The 22,926-nt window shown below is 38.7% G+C and overlaps 1 protein-coding gene across 2 annotated transcripts in view; it reads right to left on the bottom strand.

Annotated features, from left to right (window-relative positions):
• LOC124603829 (TLC domain-containing protein 2-like) overlaps positions 1-10,406 on the bottom strand; it is a 47,894-nt gene extending 37,488 nt beyond the window's left edge. Inside the window, exons 1-2 of one of the 2 annotated variants that reach the window (XM_047136429.1) lie at positions 9,866-9,974; positions 6,276-6,424 (exon numbers count right to left, since the gene is read on the bottom strand). Coding sequence is in view for 1 of the 2 variants with exons in the window: in XM_047136428.1 (XP_046992384.1) it covers positions 9,866-10,071 (206 nt within the window). In the remaining variant the exon portion in view is untranslated. Of the gene's footprint in view, positions 1-6,275; positions 6,425-9,865 lie in introns of both variants that reach the window. The other variant, XM_047136428.1, reaches the window with a different exon arrangement.
• Positions 10,407-22,926: the final 12,520 nt, after the last annotated feature.

Here is a 22,926-nt window from a genome sequence, read left to right as displayed (position 1 = left end):
TAAGCATTTGTGATAATACTAGTCTTGGTTTCAAATTAAATGAACCGTGGCAGTTCTGATGTGCGAATATGAAAAAAATTACTTTTTTGTTTCATGTAAGCCCTTCATTTCATGTAAATTAGGAAGTGAAAATATTTTTGTATTCTATGATCATGAGACTAACGTATTTTCTTACATGAGGCATTTTCTCTTCAGATCTTTACATCACTACTGCCAAATTAAAATAAAGTTATGAATGCAGCACTGCGGCACATCTTAACAATGTTAACTGCTAACTGTTTTTTTGACACAGGATGTTGTTTCTAGTACAGCAATGAAGACAGACAATCACTTTCTGTCTTAAGTGGAAGATTCATGATGCAAACTACAAATTAGAGAAGACAAACAAGTGAAATATGAGAAATCATGAGCAACTAACAAATAAATAAATAAATAAATAAAAAATAAAGAGTTTATGCTACTCTAAACCGCTTACATTATTAAAGCTCCAATTGACTATCAGTGAATAAATAAACTGCTTTGTGGATAGGCTATGATTAAATAAACGGGACCAATGACCTCAACTTTTTGGTCCCATAGGAATTTACCACAAATTTACAAATTTTCCAATAAATAAAGTGCTTTGGCACTAGCCTTTAACTGCCACTAACGTAATCATACCTGCTCAACAAATACTGCTGTTGAATTAATCACATTTATACTCATAAACAAACCAAATAAGACAAGTTTCTTATAACTGCATTTGTCTTACAATTTAAAGTATCTGGCAGCATGCTTTATCATTAAAACAGGCAAAATAACTAATATTAGAAGCTGACAAATATTTATGTTGAATCATTAGCGTGATCAATAAAAATACAAGCATTCCGCAAAACATTTCCAGTAAGTTAAATGCTAAATACAGTACATATTTCAGTGTACTACCACAATAAGACTTCGATGTTAGTATACGAGGGAAAATTTCTACTGAAAATCACAGTACTGTACGGGATACTATTCTATGCAGGTAGTTTGTGGCAATATGAGGGGTGCTGAATCAGAATACACAGTCCTTCTGGTAGACACGGCTGCTCTCCCTCAATGCAGAAGACTGTCGTATAGTGTTTCAAAGACCAGTTGTGCTGCCCTTCAGCCGTATTCTGAATGTGAAATATTTGACAGTAAAATGAAGAAATGTAAGTCAGATATGTGCAATTAACACCAAGGTAATATGAGAGGGGGAATTAACTTATACTGGACAAGGGTGGAAGAGAAGTTATATATTAACCAACATCTATAACTGAAACGTACAACAAAAAAAAAAAACACTTGCAATGTCGTCTATCTAACAGATGATCTCACACTTCAATAGATACTAATGGCTCAAGTTGTTCACTAGTCTCCTGAATGTAAGTCTAGGGGCAAGAGTCCATTCACTCAGCAAAATTTCAGGTGATGTAACATATTTCTGAGTGTTTACTGTATTCTGTGCTGCTAAGTCCTTCCATGCAAATAATTTAATGTTTAAAGCAAAATACGTCATTTCCTTTTTTAAAAAAAAATAGGTTACAAATCTTACAACCTCCATGCCCACACTAATGATAGTAATCAAGCAATATGTCCAATTTTTTTCTGAAGATATGGGTACTCTACCATAGTCCTATCATTTGTGTGGCAGCTTGGCAGTAATATTAGATTATAAGTCACTGAAAAATCTAGAGGAGTTATTTAGGCTATACAATGGAGAATGATAAATGGCTCATGACTGATGTAGAACCCAGCTCTTTTGCTTTACTGTATTTCCATGTCAACACTGCAAACAACAAAATATGGAATAGTATAAATGTGCTCACTGTTTCATGTAGAGCAGATACCTTTTACAGTGATTAAAGAAAAATATGCCTAAAAATTTGGTGATTCAGCACCCTCTCATCTATTATGGCTTGATAAAGGTGTCTGTATAGGTACACATAAGAATTATTTGAGCTTATGGGTGTCAAGTAGTCTGGTTAGTTTACAAGAGCAATTCAAAAATAAAGCCTTAGCACCAGAAACCTTCTGAAATTCTGAAGCAATCAAGAGGTCCTCACTATTGACTTTAGATAGTCTGGTAATTCTTCACTAACATGAGATTAGCCTGAAGAGACTATCTTGGCTAATAAAGTGTTGTTTATGGATCAAAGGCACAAATACTTTCATGTAATTCACTGGTAAGAATCTAAAAGTGGGATTGTGTCATTATTCATATGTTTTGTGGAGCAATGTCGGAAACATACTGTGAGATTTCAAAGTAATTTAAGAGGATGTGTCACTAGCTCACTGTAAGTACCAACTGCGACATCAAAAGGCATATATTTCAACTGGTAGGGTGAAGCAACTGTGTCAAATCCTAATGTGAATATTACCTGACAATTTGTACTTTATTATAACAATAGGAGTAATAATCTTTCAAGTTCATAAAATATCTGTCACAGTAATAAACATTATACAGTATGTGTTATATAGCCAAAATTACAATGTCACATACATGTAACCTCTGATCACTGATTATCTCTTTAACCACTATCTGAATTACTAACTATCCGTAGCTAAATTTCCTCTCGTGATCTCATACTGCTTTCATCAATACATAACCAAACTAACGTTTTCCAACCTAACCCGGGTCTCGAGATATGATACTGGTACAGGCTGTTTGCAAATACATCATTCCTAAAAGTAGCTTCTTGTTGTTACATCACATTCATTAGTTTCAACAATTCTCAACTGACATACCACTTTCCAACCTAACAATGACTTCCAAGCTACATTTCAGGTAACTGTAGTCTTGTCATTGCAACCTCCTCTTCAAAAATGTAATTAAATAATTTTTGGTGCTGTCGTGGTCATACTTTTAGGTAATGTTTCTTGATTCACTGTAGCTACAAACAACCTGTGAAGAATACCAACGGCTTCTCAAAATACATTACCCCTTGCCCTGGCACCTTTTTCACTGATTACAAACTATCTTGCCAAAAAATCATGTGAAACTGACATGCTGCCAACCTATGTATTGTGAGGAGCAGCACGCTACCTTACACTATGCCTGTTCTATATTTTGAGCTCATTTACCATTATAAAATATTAGCACTCTTCTAGCAATACCAATTAGAGGAACACTCATTTCTGACAAACACCACCACACACTACATCAAGAGGAACACACCTGATGGGCAGAGTTCCTTTACAGGCCTTCTTTGTATGAAAACTGACTTCAGACATCACTCAAAATAAGACTGAGATAATGACTGCACCAACTGCATGATCTGGCAATGGAAGGCAGATTATCTGTCTTCCAATGAATGGGAATTGTAGCAGGGAGTGTGCAAGTTCTACAGATGTTAAAAATCTTATCTTATGGCACCATACTCAGTTTGATTGCATTCCCCAAACAACATTCAATAAATAATAGCAAGCTGTCTTAAAATGATATAAGCAAATTCCCATATCTGCTTTTGTAAATTACTAACAATAAATTGAAATATCAATGAAAAAATCAATTTTTGAAAATGTAATGTGCATGGATAGACAATCACCAAGTGGTGGCAGGGGAAAACATATATAAAGGTTAAGTAAAGGTGCACGATTTTGGAGCCAGTGGCTCCTTCTTGTGCCAGAAGGGTTGAAGGGAAGGAAGAGGGGTGTGGGAAAAGGACTGGTGAGGTTTAGAAAATGACTGAGTTCAGAAAAGTCATCCAAAACACCATGTCAGGGAAGACTTATCAGACAGTTGATTGTTGAGGTCTGCACTGGATGATGTTAGAAAAAACCTGAGAGCATAAATGTGGAAGATGTGGCAATAAACAAGATAGAGATTACTGACAAAACATTGTGCAAGTGCTAGTAAGAGCAGAAGGCTAAGTGTGTTGCATGTGCTAAAGGTGTAGGGCAGGGAAAAATAGGCAAGTCAGAAAGTAAAAAATAGAGAAAACTAAAAGGGAGTGAAAAAGACAGGAGGGGGGTTGCCAAATGTTATTCTAGGTGTGATGGCCAACATGTTGGACAGAATGGACCTAATTTCACGCCATGATTTTAGGAAGTCACAGCCTTGTTGAAGTATCTGATTCAAACTCATGATCAGCTACTTCTATGACTTCCTAAAAACATGCCCTGAAGTGAGGTCCATTCTGTCCGACATTTTACTCACCACACCTAGAACAGCTTTTCGATTCCCCTCAAGCCTCCACAATATCCTGGTCTGATCCTATGCTCCTTCTGCACCCATTTCCCTACCATATGGCTCCCACCCCTGAGACTGCTCCTGCTTGCACCCTCCTACCACCACCTGCACTAGTCCTTAACTGGCAGCAATATACTATCAAAGGTGGAGCCACTTGGGAAACAGCACATGTTGTGTACCAGCTGTTGTGTGAACACTGTTTGGCATTTTGCATTGGTATTACTACCACCAAGTTATTAGTTAGAATGAATGGACACGGACAGACAGTGTGTACTGGCAACACATAATATCCTACTCCTCCACAAAATAACGGCCATGACCTCAGAACTTGCTTCACCACACACGCCATCTGGAATCTTCCCACAGACAGCAGTTTCGCAGAACTCCGCAGCTGGGAACTGGTGTTACATGTCCTTGGTTCTCGACACTCATCTTTAGGTTAATTTCTTCAGTCTTAGCATTTATTCTTAGTAACTATTTCTTTCACAACTTTCTTTTAGTTTTCTATACCTTTCAATTTATGACCTGTCTATTTTTCCATGCCTTCTACCTCTAGTACACACAATGCACTTAATTTTCCATTCTTATTACCATTTGCACAATGTGTCGTCAAGTAATCTCTGTCTTGCTTATTGCTCTATCTTCCACCTTTAAGCTCTCAGATTTTCAAATCCCATCCGATGCAGGCCCCAACTATCAGTCTTTGCTTCTCATCCTGTCCAGTAAGTCTTCCCTGATCTGGGATTCTGGGCATCTTTTCCAAACTCTGCCCATTTCCTAGACCTCATCAGTGCTTTTCTTAATCCCCCTTCCTTCCCCTTCAGCCCTTCTGCCAGAAGAAGAAACCACTGGCTTCAAAAGTCTGCATATTTACTTAAGCTTTACAAATGTTCTCTCCTGAAGCTCACTGGTTAATAAGATTTTACCTCCCCCATTAAGAGTAGGATTTTCATCTGCTCGATCACAATAATTTGAAAAATGTACAATAATTCTGGTTTTGCTACATTAAATAATATGGCAAAAAGGGTGACAGGAAACAAAAGGCTGAAATCTCTCACAGATAAAGATCATAACACAGATCTCCTCATGTCTGACTGAACTAAACATGTAAGCCTTAAGACTTAAGCTAAAAAAATATGCTTGCAGGACAATAAAATAAAAATTCTTAGTAAGAGAATTCTACATGCTGCTTTGAAGTTGTGTTATCATGTAAATGAACTGTCACAAGCAAATGTTCATCATGTGCAGCATAATAACAGTGGGACAAAAATGAATTTTTGCAACCATAATGGGAGTGTTTGGTTCATCAACTGAAGATGCCAGAAACTGAGGAATGTTTTGGAAAAGACCTACCAACCTACCTAATAATTCACTGTAACTATAAGAAACTAATTAGCCTATAGCTAGTTCAGTAGTGAACAGCTACTGAGGATGGGCAGGATAATTGAGAACAGGTAGAAACGACATAATTGGCTGTCATGCACCAATCTTTGTTGCAAGTTTGCAAGTGCATCAAAATGGAGCTGATGGTGCAGTGCTGCATGCCATAAGCCTACATTAGAAAACAGTAAACCCAAGAAATCTCACGGCAAACATATCACATCCAAAAGCACTACTACAGAGCATAAAATGTGGAATGGTCCTATGTGACAGCAGAAGCACTGAATATCCAACTGGACTTGTCTCAAAACTTGCACCAATGATGCAGTGTTACAGGCACAAATAGACATGACAACTGTCAGAACATTGTCTTTTGGCATGCAGAGAAAGCATTCGTCTCCGGTGAGCAAAAACTTGGCTCACCTAAGGTGAATGCATGCTGCACGTCTGCTGCCAATTTAATTAGCACACACTGTTTCAACATTTCAATCTTAAATTCATATTGGACTGACTGTGATTCAGCTTAGATGACAATGATGTACAATAACACTGGTTCTACATATAATTGTGTGGTTACTTTTTTGGGTAGTGTGTTCAAAACTACACTCTTTAACCTCTATGTCTACTTGGGTATTTTTATGCATGAAATAACCAAGCCAACTATCTGGCTTTAATTCAGTCAGCACGAAAGGTAACTTACCAGTCCTTCTAATCTTAAAAGGGACACCATACATCATCCATGTTCCACAGAATATCCATCTCAAGAAGCAAAATTGAAAGTATCTTCAATACCAATAAAAGCCACTTGTATAAGAACAGCTGAATTTAATTTCAGCTCATCTAAGTTTTCTGTAAAAAAGTTAGATGTAGTCACTCATACGGGAGCACCCAGAGATATCAATGGCCTTTCCATTCTATTTTCAAGTGCAAACAAAGTGGTTGTCAGTATGAATGTACTAATTAACCATATGAGGTAGACTTTGAGAGGATGGATATACAGTATTTCTTTCATCAATATGTCCATAAACAACAACTCTAATCAATAATGATGAGAAATTTACTCACATTTGCCTTTACATTCATATTAGACTTAACACACACTGCTGAATTCAGAATGTGACATTTACAAATGTCCATGTAGAGCCAGGAATGTAAGTAAACATTTACTAATTTCAAGTATAACACAACCAACACTAAAAATGAAGGTACATGGGCCCTTGGGCTAGATCTGCAGAAGATGTCAAGTATATTCTACAGATTAATTTTCCTGTAAACATTCTTATGAGTGGTAAGTTATAGGAAATTGTACCCTCTCACAGGATTAAGAATTTACTGCAGAGTAAATAATAATAGTAGTAGTAGTAGTAGTAGTAGTAGTAGTAATAATAATAATAATTGGCTAATAATAACTCCACCAATGCTGATCTCAAGTCTAGGGAAAGAGGATGGGGAGATTAACAACCACATAAAAAAACCATGCGTCAGCTGGCCCTGGTGACAGTACCATGTAAGGATCCCTTGCCAGAGTCATAGTGAAATGTTCAACAGCAGCAAAGGCGGAGATGAGGATCATCAGTACAGTATAACTGGTAGAAGAGACGGCCCTGCACTTGGAGTAAAATAGAAGCTTGAAATTAAAAACTGAACATGTCTCTTCCCAGATCGGGTGATGTTTGGTCAGCACCTGTAGCCCATGTTAGGGTCAGCTGGAAAAGAACACACTAAGACTAACAATCTTAGTTTTAACTCCAGTAGATGAACATCTACACATCTACACAGATTGTAAATATAGGGTAATTATGATGTGTGATGGAAAAAACAATATTACTCCAGGTGGCTGATCCACCATTCCTGAAAAAGAGTGAAAGCAGACATTTGGATTCTGGGGTGTCTGCACCGTCATGCAAGGAACACTTGGGGGATCTTGAAATCCTCTGTAATCTGAAATTGAAATTTAAAAGGGAACACAAATTTGTAGCCATAAATATTAACTCCCTCAGTAAAGTTGGGAAATTCAAGCAAATAATCAACTTTTTGAATGGCAACAATATTCTGCTAGCAGCCATCCAAGAAACACTGTGATGACCTAAAAATGGATAGTATACACTGTCGAATTTTTAAATTTCCAACATATATCTCAGAATTTTATGAGCAGCCTCTGCAATGCACAAAAATATAACCTGAAATGATGTTGATTTTGAATCCTTCTGTGAAAGACTCTCTGGCTTAATAATTAAATGCAAGAATAAATATTATTCAATATTCAGTTGCCATGCACCAACAAATGAAGATGACAAGAAAAACTAAGACAAAGCAGAACACTTCTGGGAAGATCTGGAAAACAGGATGTCAAAAGTTCACAAGAACAACATAATAAATCATACTTGGGCACTTCAGTGCCCAACTGGGTCAGAAGAAATCATTCCAAAAAGTTATTGGAAACCATCCACCTCATAATAGAACTAACACAAATTGCTCAAGATTTACAGACGTATACACTTCATTCCATCTTAAAATCATGAAAACACACTTCAAAAAACTACCTAGATAGTAAAAAAACACGTGTATCACCAAATGTCAACTTCTGAGAATTCCAAATTGATCAAATCACCATCTGCACATATTACTTTCCAGAAACCAAGAAATTTGGAATCACGAGTGAAATAAAAGTTGATTCAGATCACTATCCAACTGAGAGACACATGAGATTTATTCCCAAACATCTAATCAAGAAACAAAACAGTACAAGTAAGAGAATTCATAATGAAACTTAGAAGGAAAAGTAATGTGATTTTCAGAAGATGCTGAGTGAAATGGATATGATGTCAACAACTTTACAGAGACAAAAATATATTGCATCTGAAATAGCTCCAGAGAACAAACACAGAAAGGTCACAGGTACAGGAGTAATAAATTTGAGGAAAAACTTAGAGAGAAAAAGAAAGCTTGGAACAACTGGTATAGCAGGAAATCAAGTAGTAACTGGAAAATCTATCGATCTGAGAAGAAGTGAGCAGATAAAATTATTTGAGCGAAAAAGAGATGCTCTGAAAAGGAGCATTTATAAAGTGTACACCAATACTTAAAAATATATGTATATTTACATACTTCAATTTTATACTGTTTAGGCAATACATCAGGGTATGTAACTGTAATATAAATAATGATATACTAATTATTACCTGTCAGTTAGTTGGAATGACGATCCAAAATCTCTAATAATTCACACACTCATCACATCACATCAAAAACATTTGCCCTTACAAAAATGACTACAAATTATGGAGAGAAAGCAATAATGGGCAATACATCATTGTTGCCATACAATAAAAGTCCAGCCTTTTTAAACAATATATGATATGTACCAAATAATAAGTGTGTCCTACTTTACATGGAATAGCCCAGGTAATGTTTTAAGTGTGACAAAATTTCAAATAAACGAATTGTAACCTTGGCATGTATCTTGTACATCATACATATGTTCTGAAATTGTGTGTGTCATGAGATAAAGGGTAAAACACATTTCACACTTCGGTTTTAGAGGAAAATGGAGGAAAAGAGACATAAATAATTATCTTGAGGTAATCTTGCGTTAGCTATAACAATAATAATAATAGTGATAATATTAGTAACACGACTACCACTTCAAGAGGAACAATTTTTGTAATTTGAACCTATTGCACATTATCAAAAAATCTATATACGGTAGTTGGGCTTTCGGTATACCACCAACTTTTATGTGTAAATACGTTTAATACCAGTGAATAATAATATTGCCATGAAATAGGCACACACTAAAATGTAACACGCTGATGTATCTAAAATTCTCCTCCTACAAGACTACTAATTGATAGGTAAAAGAATAAGCACTTCAAACAGGCACCCTACCCGGGGGAGAAAATTTCTCTTGGCGAGTTCCAGCTTTATCATGCAACTTAAAGCGATTATGCCAAGGTCGTGTATAATATTAAAATAGTTGCACCAAAATTAAAAATGTTCATTCTGGATAGAGCATTTAATGTAACTACTAACTGAAAATGCTAAATGAAAACATAAGACTGCAAAAGGACGACTAGAATATCTGTGCAACAGATTGATGGTGACGAATACCTAGAATTTTGCTGGTATGATGCACACACTCAGTATTTATCGGCAACAGTATCCATACCCACACTTTCAAAGTATTCTGCAAACCTTTTTTTATCAATAATTGCAATCAATACACTGAACAAAATTTCCTGTTAGAGATAACTGACTGTAACATTAAAATAAACATAACATCAAACTTACCACATGCATGACCACGCACCGCTTATAACAGAATGCAATAGAGAATTGGCCGTGTTCTTCCATTTCCACTTTTGAGGAGCAGTGTGTGACGCGCTTTTAGGAATCAAAGAGTTAAGTACCCAAGAATTGATCACAGTGAATAAAATACCACTTGAAATGGCCCACAAGTATCCAAAATTCGTTCCCGTCACTTGTGTAGCATCCATTTTTCGCACCAAACAACAGTGTCATCCAAACAGCTAAAATTTACACACACACCATGGGGTGTTGCATAACATGCAACACACTAATCTACATACACATTATGTAACTTGACCTATTTATTTTCTTATCACAAAATACTGGACAATATATTCTAAAACCATAGTATTAGTGAACACGTCCAGTAAGTCCGTATACAGTTACTATCCGAACAAAGAGCTATCATAGCGTGCAATAGTTCCTGACAGAACATACAAATATTACACAAATATGTAATTGCTCATTTGTAAACAATGCTATTTGCTTGGCTAATCACATTTCCAAAGATCTCCACTACTTGTCATTTCGACGACAACATTCAAGATGAGTTTCCACAGGCAGCGAAAGCCACGCTTCCACACACAATGAAAACTTGCACATGCACGTTCCCATCGCCGAATCTACTAGTCAAATGGTCTGTGGTAACAACCTTAGGAACAATACGAAAACTGCTACTTGTCTCCGAATGAGGCCGTTGGTAGCCCAAATGTTATGAAGTAAGCACCTCACGGTTATGGGACTCGTTTGACACACTTTATATTACAGTATTTTGTCTATAGTGAATGAAACTAAATCTAATCTAATCTAAAGTCGCATTCGAAATGATGCTCTAACATAACTTACACCTCCCACCATGACAAAACTAAGTAGTTTGAGTACTCAAAGTGCAGCAGAGAGTATGCCTAGCAAAAAAAAGGTTATGAGAGGTCTCTTGGCTGTGGCCGACTGAACACATTATTGCGTCCTTACTATTAGCCGCCTGTACAGCGAAAGACTCTTCACGTCAGAATCAGTCATTGGTGTAACTATCATACGGCTAAGCATGGCAGTACCCGGGGGCCTCCAAGCTCAATGATACCTGGCCTCCATGAACGAGTACGAAAAAGTTACATAACATCTTAGTTGAATCAAGAATTTTCTACTTTTAACTTTTTGCACCCTGACCGACAAACCTTGAATGGCACGAATCGAAATCAAAAAAGTTTCTCCCGCCTCCAGAACATTAACTTAAATCGGTAGTGTTGTTTGTTCGCTGAGACGTGAACCCTGCCGCCATTCGGTGTTGTCAGCTGAAATTGGAGTTGCTATGGTGCTGATCATTCCGAACCAACAGTGACTGGCAGCGAACTACTAGCAGTTTGTGACCACATAAAAAGTCTTTACAATGTATTATTACCGACCACTGCTGCTGCCACACGGCATTTCTAAACTTGAAAACGATAGATAGGTATTGCGAGTGGAACTGCGGGCCCATGGCCCCAGAACTCTCCGCTGCAGCGAGGTGCCATGTCGTAGCGGACAGGCAATAATGAAGCTTGGTAACTCCAATATTTGTGTAGAGAATTCCCCTAAGCGAATGATCCTTTATCATAGATCCCAATGAAGTGTTGTAACCAACTGCACTCTGAGTTTCATAAAAGAAGATGATAAATTGTAGATCTTGGCCTTGGATAGTTTTGTGGATTGTATTAGGGATCGGCTTGTCATCAGTGTAGCAAATAACAGCACCGGGTCTAGTGTAGCAGGGGATACAACCCGTCGGCTTTGAACAATGACGTCATTCCTTAGTCATAGATAGTAATGTCTTCACTTCGAGGCATAGATAATAAAGCAGTTCTGTGTTCTAATAAGCGCTATCATTAAAATAATTGAATATGAATCTAAAAGCGATCGCTTGATATTAGATGCAGATGCTTCAGTAGCTGATAAGTGATTTTTGGCTTTTTTTTAAAAAAATCTCACGAGATAGAATAAACTGATCCTAAGATACAGATGCTTCAGTAGCTGATACGTGTTTTTTGGCTTTTAAAAAAAAAAAATCTCACGAGATAGAATAAACTGATCCTACTTTATTAAGCAATCAATAAAAAAACTAAACTAAAACATAACAGCAAAAGACAAATGAAACACAAAGGTTAAATAACCAATCAAAACATATAAAATGAAACAGGTTGCAAACGTAATGTACGTGTATTTCCACCTATTCGTAAGTAGGATCAGTTTATTCTATCTCGTGAGATTTTTTTTTAAGCCAAAAAACACTTATCAGCTACTGAAGCATCTGTATCTTCTAATGGGTGTGGGAGTTCCGACTCACACCCACCCACCTCCCCAGGAGTTCCGACTCACACCCACCCACCTCCCCTGGAGTCGGAACTCCTGCACCCATTAGAAGATACAGATGCTTCAGTAGCTGATAAGTGTTTTTTGGCTTTTTTTAAAAAAAAATCTCACGAGATAGAATAAACTGATCCTAAGATACAGATGCTTCAGTAGCTGATACGTGTTTTTTGGCTTTAAAAAAAAAAAATCTCACGAGATAGAATAAACTGGTACTACTTTATGTTAGTAATAGCGGAGACGAAATAAATAGCACATCTACAATTTGTATCCCGTGTTCCACTTAGGGTTTACTGAAGCGGAGGATACATCGTTCAGGTGAAGACCAGGACAGTTATGCTAGTAAAAACGAAGAAATCGCCTTACGACAAACTCGTATTCCGGACTGTACTTAAGCAACACACTTCGAATGAGCTTTTAATTTGTATCGGGTTTCATTTGCGGTTTAGTGAAGCAGGGGATACATAGTTCAAGTGAACAACAGGACAGCAATGCTAGTTGAAACTAAGGAATCGACTACGCTGAACTTGTATCCCGTACTGCCATTAAGCAATACAGTTCGAAAGACTTTCGAGATACAACTGACATACATGTAACGTGATGTATTCTTTGCTAGTAATTTCATTCATTTCTTTCCATGGCATTTTGCGGAGAAATATAAGATGCAAACACGCGATATCGTTAACGTGAAAATACTACTGGCCCTTACATATGTGAAATAAAGTTTATCTCTCTTGCATTCCTTTGTTTCTCAACATTCTCCTCAGCTCTTTCATCTTTGTAATACATGCTCTCTGGCGACTTGTGACGTCATTGTTCAAAGCCGACGGGTTGTATCCCCTGCTACACTAGACCCACAGCTCCAGTAGTGACCTGTATGGCTGTAATCATCGGATTCAGATATCGAACGAATCAAAAGATTACGGGATGAATTAATGACGGTCAGTACAGCTTTCAATGACTGCACTTTCTTTACCTGCTCTTTTTCTGAACTGACATATGCTCTCCATCTGGATGTCAACGTGCCTATATTCGAAGTTTTGCCGTATTTTAATTCATTGCCTAAAAATCAATTAGCATTTGCTGTTTTGTTGTTTCTCTGTTGGTCATGGTTTCTACAAATTATCTACAGGTGTTCACATAACTCTCAGGCACCTGACATGGCTGACCAGTCAGCGCATATTTGCTGGTAATATTTGTGTGGTTGTAAGATTTTTCGGTCTTATCAGTGACATTACAGCACAACTTGTCTAATTATCATCTTACTTGAACATACTGGAGAGGACGTGCTTTATGCTCCACACAAACAATAGGCCAGTGAGGTAAGAGCAAATGCGGAAGTATGCATAGTGCAATGTTTCCATCATGTTTATTCTTAATAACGTATAAAGCCAGTGCAGTGCAATGAGTAATCGCCTCGAGCACATATGGGTAACGAAGCATTAGGACTGTCTGTTTTGTACGCAAAATTGTTGTTGAAGTAATCTAAAATCGTGGATTAAAAAAAAGAAACTCAGTGGTGCATATAAGCGGAAACAGGGTCAAGAAAAAGAAAAGAGTAAACAGAAAGTGACCAAAAATGACAAATTTTTTATTCAGCCTTTTACAAGTACTTCCAGCCAAAACATTTGTGCTGATGTGACTCAGATAATGTGGTATTTGTTGAGAAGCCTATTAAAGACGATCGATCAATAATTGCAATTAAAAACACTGCCAGCCACAACGACACCAGTGATCATGTTGACGGCATCTACATGGCATACGAGACAGGGAAAAAACTGTCGACCTATACACTCTTCTAAAAAGTAAATAGAACTTCCTATGACTTGGGAAACTTTGCAATCAAGACTTTGAGTGATAATGAAACACATTTAATTCTTGATATGGGGTAACAGTTGTAATAGACAGCCAACCATTTGAAATAAATGGTAATTTTCAAATAACCTTTAGCATGGTTTTGATGGATTTAAACCGGTCTTACTCAGAAGAACAAGCAAGTATTTACTATTTTCAATATGATATCCATAAATCTGGAAACAGCCTTAGATACCTTGGCAACTAGGAATTTAAATATGTTGAACATGACTGCACTACAGCAATGGTTACAGAACAGCATGTGTAATAGACAGCTAACCAGTTGCAATAAATGGTAGTTTTCAAATAGTGAAAACAGGTTTGTCTTGTTGAGGAAACAGGTTTAAATCTGTCAAAACCATGGCAAAGGTTACTTGAAAACCAGCATTTATTGCAACTGGTTGGTTGTCTAATACACCTGCTGTTCTTTAACTCTTACCGTAGGCAAGCTATGTTCAAAATATTGGTATGGGACAGGATCCTTTCCTGAAGATACTCACCAGCTGCCTGGTAGAATTTTGCACAGAACATAACTTAATCATAGCTAACACTTGGTTCAAGAATCATGAAAAAAGGTTGTATCCATGGAAGAACCCTAGAGATACTAGAAGGTATCATATAGATTATATAATGGTAAGACAGAGATTTAGGAACAAGGTTTTAAATTGTAAGACATTTCCAGTGGCAGATATGGACTCTGACTACAATCTGTTAGCTATGAACTGCAGATTTAAAGTGAAGAAACTCCAAAAAGGTGGGAATTTAAGGAGATGGGACCTCGATAAACTGACTATACCAGAGGTTGTACAGAGTTTCATGGAGGGCATAAGGGAACAATTGACAGCAATGGGGGGAAAGAAATACAGTAGAAGAAGAATGGGTAGCTTTGAGGGATGAAATAGTGAAGGCAGCAGAGGATCAAGTAGGTAAAAAAACGAGGGCTAGTAGAAATCCTTGGGTAACAAAAGAGATAATAAATTTAATTGATGAAAGGAGAAAATACAAAAATGCAGTAAATGAAGTAGGCAAAAAGGAATACAAATGTCTCAAAAATGAGATCGACAGGAAGTGCAAAATGGCTAAGCAGGGATGGCTAGAGGACAAATGTAAGGATGTAGAGGCTTATCTCACTAGGGGTAAGATAGATACTGCCTACAGGAAAATTAAAGGGACCTTTGGAGAAAAGAGATCCACTTGAATGAATATCAAGAGCTCAGATGGAAACCCAGTTCTAAGCAAAGAAGGGAAAGCAGAAAGGTGGAAGGAGTATATAGAGGGTTTATACAAGGGCGATGTACGTGAGGAGAATATTATGGAAATGGAAGAGGATGTAGATGAAGATGAAATGGGAAATATGATACTACGTGAAGAGTTTGACAGGGCACTAAAAGACCTGAGTCGAAACAAGGCCCCAGCAGTAGACGACATTCGATTAGAACTACTGACAGCCTTGGGAGAGCCAGTCCTGACAAAACTCTACCATCTGGTGAGCAAGATGTATGAGACAGGCGAATTTCCCTCAGACTTCAAGAATAATATAATAATTTCAATCCCAAAGAAAGGAGGTGTTGACAGATGTGAAAATTAGCGAACTATCAGTTTAATAAGTCACAGCTGCAAAATACTAGCGCGAATTCTTTACAGATGAATGGAAAAACTGGTAGAAGCCGACCTCAGGGAAGATCAGTTTGCATTCTGTGGAAATGTTGGAACACGTGAGGCAATACTGACCCTACGACTCATCTTAGAAGAAAGATTAAGGAAAGGCAAACCTACGTTTCTAGCATTAGAGAAAGCTTTTGACAATGTTGACTGGAATACTCTCTTTCAAATTCAAACGGTGGCAGGGGTAAAATGCAGGGAGCGAAAGGCTTTTTAAATTTGTACAGAAACCAGATGGCAGTTATAAGAGTCGAGGGTCATGAAAGGGAAGCAGTGGTTGGGAAGGGAGTGAGACAGGGTTGTAGCTTCTCTCTGATGTTATTCAATCTGTATATTGAGCAAGCATTAAAGTAAACAAAGGAAAAGTTCGGAATAGGTATTAAAATCCATGGAGAAGAAATAAAAACTTTGAGGTTCGCCGATGAAATTGTAATTCTGTCAGAGGCAGCAAAGGACTTGGAAGAGCAGTTGAACGGAATGGACAGTGTCTTGAAAGGAGGGTATAAGATGAACATCAACAAAAGCAAAACGAGGATAATGGAATGTAGTCGAATTAAATCGGGTAATGCTGAGGGAATTAGATTAGGAAATGAGACACTTAAAGTAATAAAGGAGTTTTGCTATTTGGGTGCAAAATAACTGATGATGGTTGAAGTAGAGAGGATATAAAATGTAGACTGGCAATGGCAAGGAAAGCGTTTGTGAAGAAGAAAAATTTGTCAACATCGAGTATGCATGTAAATGTCAGAAAGTCGTTTCTGAAACTATTTATATGGAGTGTAGCAATGTATGGAAGCGAAACATGGACGATAAATAGTTTGGACAAGAAGAGAATAGAAGCTTTCGAAATGTGGTGCTACAGCAGAATGCTGAAGATTAGATGGGTAGATCACATAACTAGTGAGGAGGTATTGAATAGAATTGGAGAGAAGAGGAGTTTGTGGCACAACTTGACTAGAAAAAGGGATCGGTTGGTAGGACATGTTCTGAGGCATCAAGGGATCACCAATTTAGTATTGGAGGGCAGTGTGGAGGGTAAAAATCATAGAGGGAGACCAAGAAATGAATACACTAAGCAGATTCAGAAGGATGTAGGCTGCAGTAGGTGCTGGGAGATGAAGAAGCTTGCACAGGATAGAGTAGCATGGAGAGCTGCATCAAAGCATTCTCAGGACTGAAGACCACAACAACAATAACAAGGTATCTGAGTCCATCAATTCAAAATAAATTCTTTGGGAACAAATATTAAAATAAGCTGCTAGAACGAGTTAGAGCATCACCATTTTTCTCCATGATAATGGACTCTACTCAGGCTATATCGGAGGCAGATCAGCTAAGTATTGTTCTGAGATATACAGTAATAGCCAGACTGGAAAATAGACAGTCAGTTGACGTAGAAGTAAAAGAATTATTTCTAGGCTTTTATGCAGTCATCAAGCATAGTGCGGCATATTTAATCAAGCAGATGACCAAATTATTTTTATTGACAAGCATACTGATTTAAAAGAAGTGTGTAGGTCAAGGGTATGATGAGTGGTGTTTATAATGGTGTACAAAAAGCAGATTAAGAATATTCAGCCAAATGTGAAGTATGTACATTGCACCAGTCGTAACTGGAATTTGCTAATAAATTATGCTGTTTGGACATACAGACTTATTTAGTAACGATGCAAGACTTATATATATTTTTTTGGGAATAGCATTAAGCTTTTGTATCTGCTGTCGAAAGTCACTGGTGAATCAGAAATTACGGTACTCTAAAAAAATTAAATCCAACTAAATGGTCTAGTAGAGTTAATGTCTGCTAGAAAACTTTGTTTCTTTTATGTAATCAAGGCATTATCAGAAATAGTACTAAAGTTCCAGTAAAGATATGCATAGCAAAGCATCCAGTATTAAAACAAATATGCAAGATTTCGAGTTGGTATTCCTTTATGAATTCATTTTAAGTATAGACACCAACAGAAATGTATCAGAAGGATCAAGTAAAGAAGGAAAAACAAATTTTGAAGACTATAGGATCCCAATATTTAAAAAAATGCCCTTGACTTGTTGAACTGTTTACTCTAAATTTTTTTATTACATCACTCAACCATAGAGGTTTTGTCAGAATGTTTTATGTTTCCATCAGTGTGCATGTCACAGAAGTATGTGGAAGACGTACAAATAAAATGCAAGATAAGTGAAAACATGTTCCACCTTTTAAAGCAGAAGATGTAGCATACGAAAAGTCTCTAATGGCGAATGTAACATATGACAGCACTTCTGACAGTGTTATTGTCTTTGAATACTTGGGGTTTACACTCTCAGTATACTTCTTGCAGTGTTTTGCAGTTTCTTGTCCCACTTAGAATAATATAAAGTTAAGGTCGTACTTGTGGCAACAGGTGACAATGACTAAAACATGGTAGGCCTATGGAACGACCAATGGGGTGTCGATCCCTTTTGCATGTAGAGGTACATGTCTATGTTTCTTAAGTGTGAATCAACGTGTTTACATTCCGTTGATATCAACGTGGTAAGCTGCAGTTCAATCCAACGCCACAAGTGTGTAACTTCTGTTGTATATCACAAGTGTTATAATATCTTCTGATATTACACAAACTCTTGGAGGCAAAAAAATCATTCAAATATTTCTTAAATCATGTAAGAAAGGGATACAAAACAAACGCCATGCTTACGACACATCTGAAGTTCTCCTTTCTCGCCACTTTGAGCGCTACTGTCGCTCCAACTGTCCAAAGGTAATGACTTTTACAGCAGTGAGTGTCACGACCGTTATGTTAGACTGTGGTAATACTTCTTCACTGTGTATTATTTACTAACTTCTGCCCGCAACTTTGTTCGCCTAGTATAGACCAACAATGAAGATTATCCCTATGGGATACTTTTATCTATGTAAAAGTATTCTATGTCCAAACTTGGTCGAACTCTATCTGTGTGCAAAATTTCACCCAAATCCAGCCAGTAGTTTTTGCTTGAAGTATAACAAATAAACAAAATTTCACATGTATAATATTATTAGGATGTACAAATAAAATTACCTGCTGCGTTACACATAATAATTTACTGGGCAGTAAGTAGGTTTGCTCTTTTTTTGCCATTATGTGGGCAGTAAGGAGCTGATGATGAAGCAGTTTTGCATCTGTGAAGTATGTATTTAGTTTAAATGTGCCCCTTAATTATATACACTCCTGGAAATTGATATAAGAACACCGTGAATTCATTGTCCCAGGAAGGGGAAACTTATCCACCTTTCGCAGCAATGCAGGCTGCTATTCTCCCATGGAGACGATCGTAGAGATGCTGGATGTAGTCCTGTGGAACGGCTTGCCATGCCATTTCCACCTGGCGCCTCAGTTGGACCAGCGTTCGTGCTGGACGTGCAGACCGCGTGAGACGACGCTTCATCCAGTCCCAAACATGCTCAATGGGGGACAGATCCGGAGATCTAGCTGGCCAGGGTAGTTGACTTACACCTTCTAGAGCACGTTGGGTGGCACGGAATACATGCGGACGTGCATTGTCCTGTTGGAACAGCAAGTTCCCTTGCCGGTCTAGGAATGGTAGAACGATGAATTCGATGACGGTTTGGATGTACCGTGCACTATTCAGTGTCCCCTCGACGATCACCAGTGGTGTACGGCCAGTGTAGGAGATCGCTCCCCACACCATGATGCTGGGTGTTGGCCCTGTGTACCTCGGTCGTATGCAGTCCTGATTGTGGCGCTCACCTGCACGGCGCCAAACACGCATACGACCATCATTGGCACCAAGGCAGAAGCGACTCTCATCGCTGAAGACGACACGTCTCCATTCGTCCCTCCATTCACGCCTGTCGCGACACCACTGGAGGCGAGCTGCACGATGTTGGGGCGTGAGCGGAAGACGGCCTAACGGTGTGCGGGACCGTAGCCCAGCTTCATGGAGACGGTTGCGAATGGTCCTCGCCGATACCTCAGGAGCAACAGTGTCCCTAATTTGCTGGGAAGTGGCGGTGCGGTCCCCTACGGCACTGCGTAGGATCCTACGGTCTTGGCGTGCATCCGTGCGTCGCTGCGGTCCGGTCCCAGGTCGACGGGCACGTGCACCTTCCGCCGACCACTGGCGACAACATCGATGTACTGTGGAGACCTCACACCCCACGTGTTGAGCAATTCGGCGGTACGTCCACCCGGCCTCCCGCATGCCCACTATACGCCCTCGCTCAAAGTCCGTCAACTGCACATACGGTTCACGTCCACGCTGTCGCGGCATGCTACCAGTGTTAAAGACTGCGATGGAGCTCCGTATGCCATGGCAAACTGGCTGACACTGACGGCGGCGGTGCACAAATGCTGCGCAGCTAGCGCCATTCGACGGCCAACACCGCGGTTCCTGGTGTGTCGGCTGTGCCATGCGTGTGATCATTGCTTGTACAGCCCTCTCGCAGTGTCCGGAGCAAGTATGGTGGGTCTGACACACCGGTGTCAATGTGTTCTTTTTTCCATTTCCAGGAGTGTAGTTACAGCACTCGAATCAGCAACATTTCATTCAGATCCACAGAGGATTGTTTAATGACGAATGAGACGTTTTACATGGAAGTAGAAACGACCTGACAGCCATACCCTGTTCATATAAGAATATAACTATTGTAAACATTACACTATGTATTCAACCATGTATGCTGTAACCGCATTGGATTTCATTTCACGTGGAGCAGAAGCCAAGCTGTCTGGAGTACAGTTATTGAGTATACATTTTATGCTGTGCGTTATGCTTGCATCGACTCAGTGATAATATGGGGCAACAGCTTTACCAGTGTATTTAACTTTGACAGACCTGGCCAGGGAAGTGTTCCAACTAACCTGCAGTGACGTGCACAGTTGCAGTAAAGGCCTAAATAAAGACCACCACAGAACAATATAGCTCTGCATGTCATTTCATTTTTAAACAGAAGGAAATAATACATGGTAAAATTCAGGCAATACCCTTCTTCGGTGAGCAGCCTGAAAGCATAACGTGCTCTCAATCTTAGCTAACATAGAACTGTAATTAAAAACAAGAGAGATGAAAATTCCTGATATTAACAAGGGTAGTTTTTCTGCTTGAGCTATATGTGGCGTAAAAGCGCACTGCTGGGATTTCACTATGTAATTAAATGTTGAAGCCACCAAAGGTATTACAATCAGTTATCTGATAATCTCTTAACTCCTTCAATATCTGGCTCTGAGGAGTGCATTTCAGTATAGTCACATTGATAACGAGGCGATCAGTGACAGACTCCTAAGCCACCAAAAATTCCACATTTCCTCCTCGTTTATGACATGCTCTTCTACATTTCGTCATCGTTCGGAAGTGAGGTGTCACGAAACTTCATATGTTTGGCAACTTTACTTTTGTTATTTCTCGTGACTAATCCCTTAACTTGGTTCCTGATCAATTTTATTGGGTTCAGATTGCAGCGTTAAGGTGAAAACTGTAAAATGTAGCATTTGTACAGTGTGCTCGATGCCATGAAAATTATTATTTTCCATGTTTCTATGACACTTATCACTGACTCGTGTTGAGACACATCTGTCCTACAAAGCAATGGGCATATTCAAACAAAGAGTATTTGATTTTTCATATTTCTCCAAAAAAATTGAATTGTGTAATGTTTTTCTCAACTTCAACAATCTTTTATAAAATAGCGATAATTAAGAATGTGTATTTGCAATGAAAACCAGAATTCTGCATGCGACTTGTAATTAGAAACTAGAATATATGCATTTTTCTTGAAAAATGATGGTTAAGTTTGAGTTAATTATCATATATTTTATGAATTTCAATTTGAATTATTAAGCTATTCAAACCGAAAAAAGTTGTAAATTACGAGTTACGATAGGCCACCTACGAGCACATACAATTACATATCTGCAACACTCCCGCTTATGGTACGCTGATACTTATAATACTTTGCATTATATTTATTACATTGTGTTTCTCAAAAAAATGTCAAAGCTCATTTTTTCCTGATCTTGTGAAAAACATTAACAACAACTTGTTAATCGTAAATGTTAATGTAAATGCCGTGTGGCTAGGGCCTCCTGTCAGGTAGACCAGTCGCCTGGTGCAAGTCTTTTGAGTTGACGCCACTGCGGCGACTTGAGTGTCGATGGGGATGAGATGATGATGATAAGAACAACACAACACCCAGTTCCTGAGCAGAGAAAATTCCGACCCGGCCGGGAATCGACCTCGGGCCTGTTGGTACGACAGTCCGTCGTGCTGACTACTCAGCTATCAGCTACCAGGGATGGACTGTTTCTCGTCATTAACAGTGTTCCGCTCGATTGTTTCACTACGAAGCAGGCAGTAGTGTCATCCATTTTCATGGTACGTATGGACAGCGAGACAATCAGAGCACCAGTCGCATTTACGGAGACTGTGGCTGTACACGATTTTTGAAATAAAAATTGCGTAGTTAAAATACGATTAAGAAAAACGTTGATGGCTGGTAATACATGACCAGAATGTCTTAAAAGTTTCATTTGCAGTGACAGAGTAATAAGATGTCTAATACTTAAGTTGGACCTACTTCCAAGAGCGGAACATCACCAGTGTACGAGAGCTGCAGCTGCTGACCAATCATCAGGTTTATTATTATGATGAAGGACGTATAGAACTCGTAATAAACAAAAGCAACTGCGTAACCAAGTAAAGTATGGAATAAGAAACTATTCTAAGAGTAAGCAAATAAGGGTCATAGAATACAGCGCCTCTGGCAACTAGCGCGAAAGCAATTTGACAGTGTTACAAAATTTCGGGCGAAAACCATACGACTTGCACTGCACTGTAGTCTCACTTCTGTCTGCTACATCAGCCCCCTCTGGGAAAGGGGAGCGCTGTCCATAAGTCTTGCAGGGAAACAGACTCGTCGACCTGATCGTGTTGAGTGTCCAGAGGGCTTCTTCGCGTCGACGGTTGTGGGAACCGCCAGTGACGGAGCACTTGAAACTGAATCAGGAGTGTGCTACGTTGTCCTCGTTGGTATTTCTTCTTGAAAGAGGTATGCAAGTTTCACTTAGTCCAGTGTTACGGTACTGGTTTTGCCATTAAAGATAATGTCAAATGGGCGATCTCCTCGTGGCACTACTTTATGCAGTCCTGAGTAAGGTGATTGTAAAGGGGGTTTAACGACGTCAGAGCGTGTGCACTTCTGA

Source organism: Schistocerca americana, chromosome 1 (assembly GCF_021461395.2).
Source record: "Schistocerca americana isolate TAMUIC-IGC-003095 chromosome 1, iqSchAmer2.1, whole genome shotgun sequence".
NCBI classification, from domain to species: Eukaryota; Metazoa; Arthropoda; class Insecta; order Orthoptera; family Acrididae; genus Schistocerca; species Schistocerca americana.
Note: the sequence above shows the minus strand (reverse complement) of the source record. Positions and strands in the feature narration are given on the sequence as shown.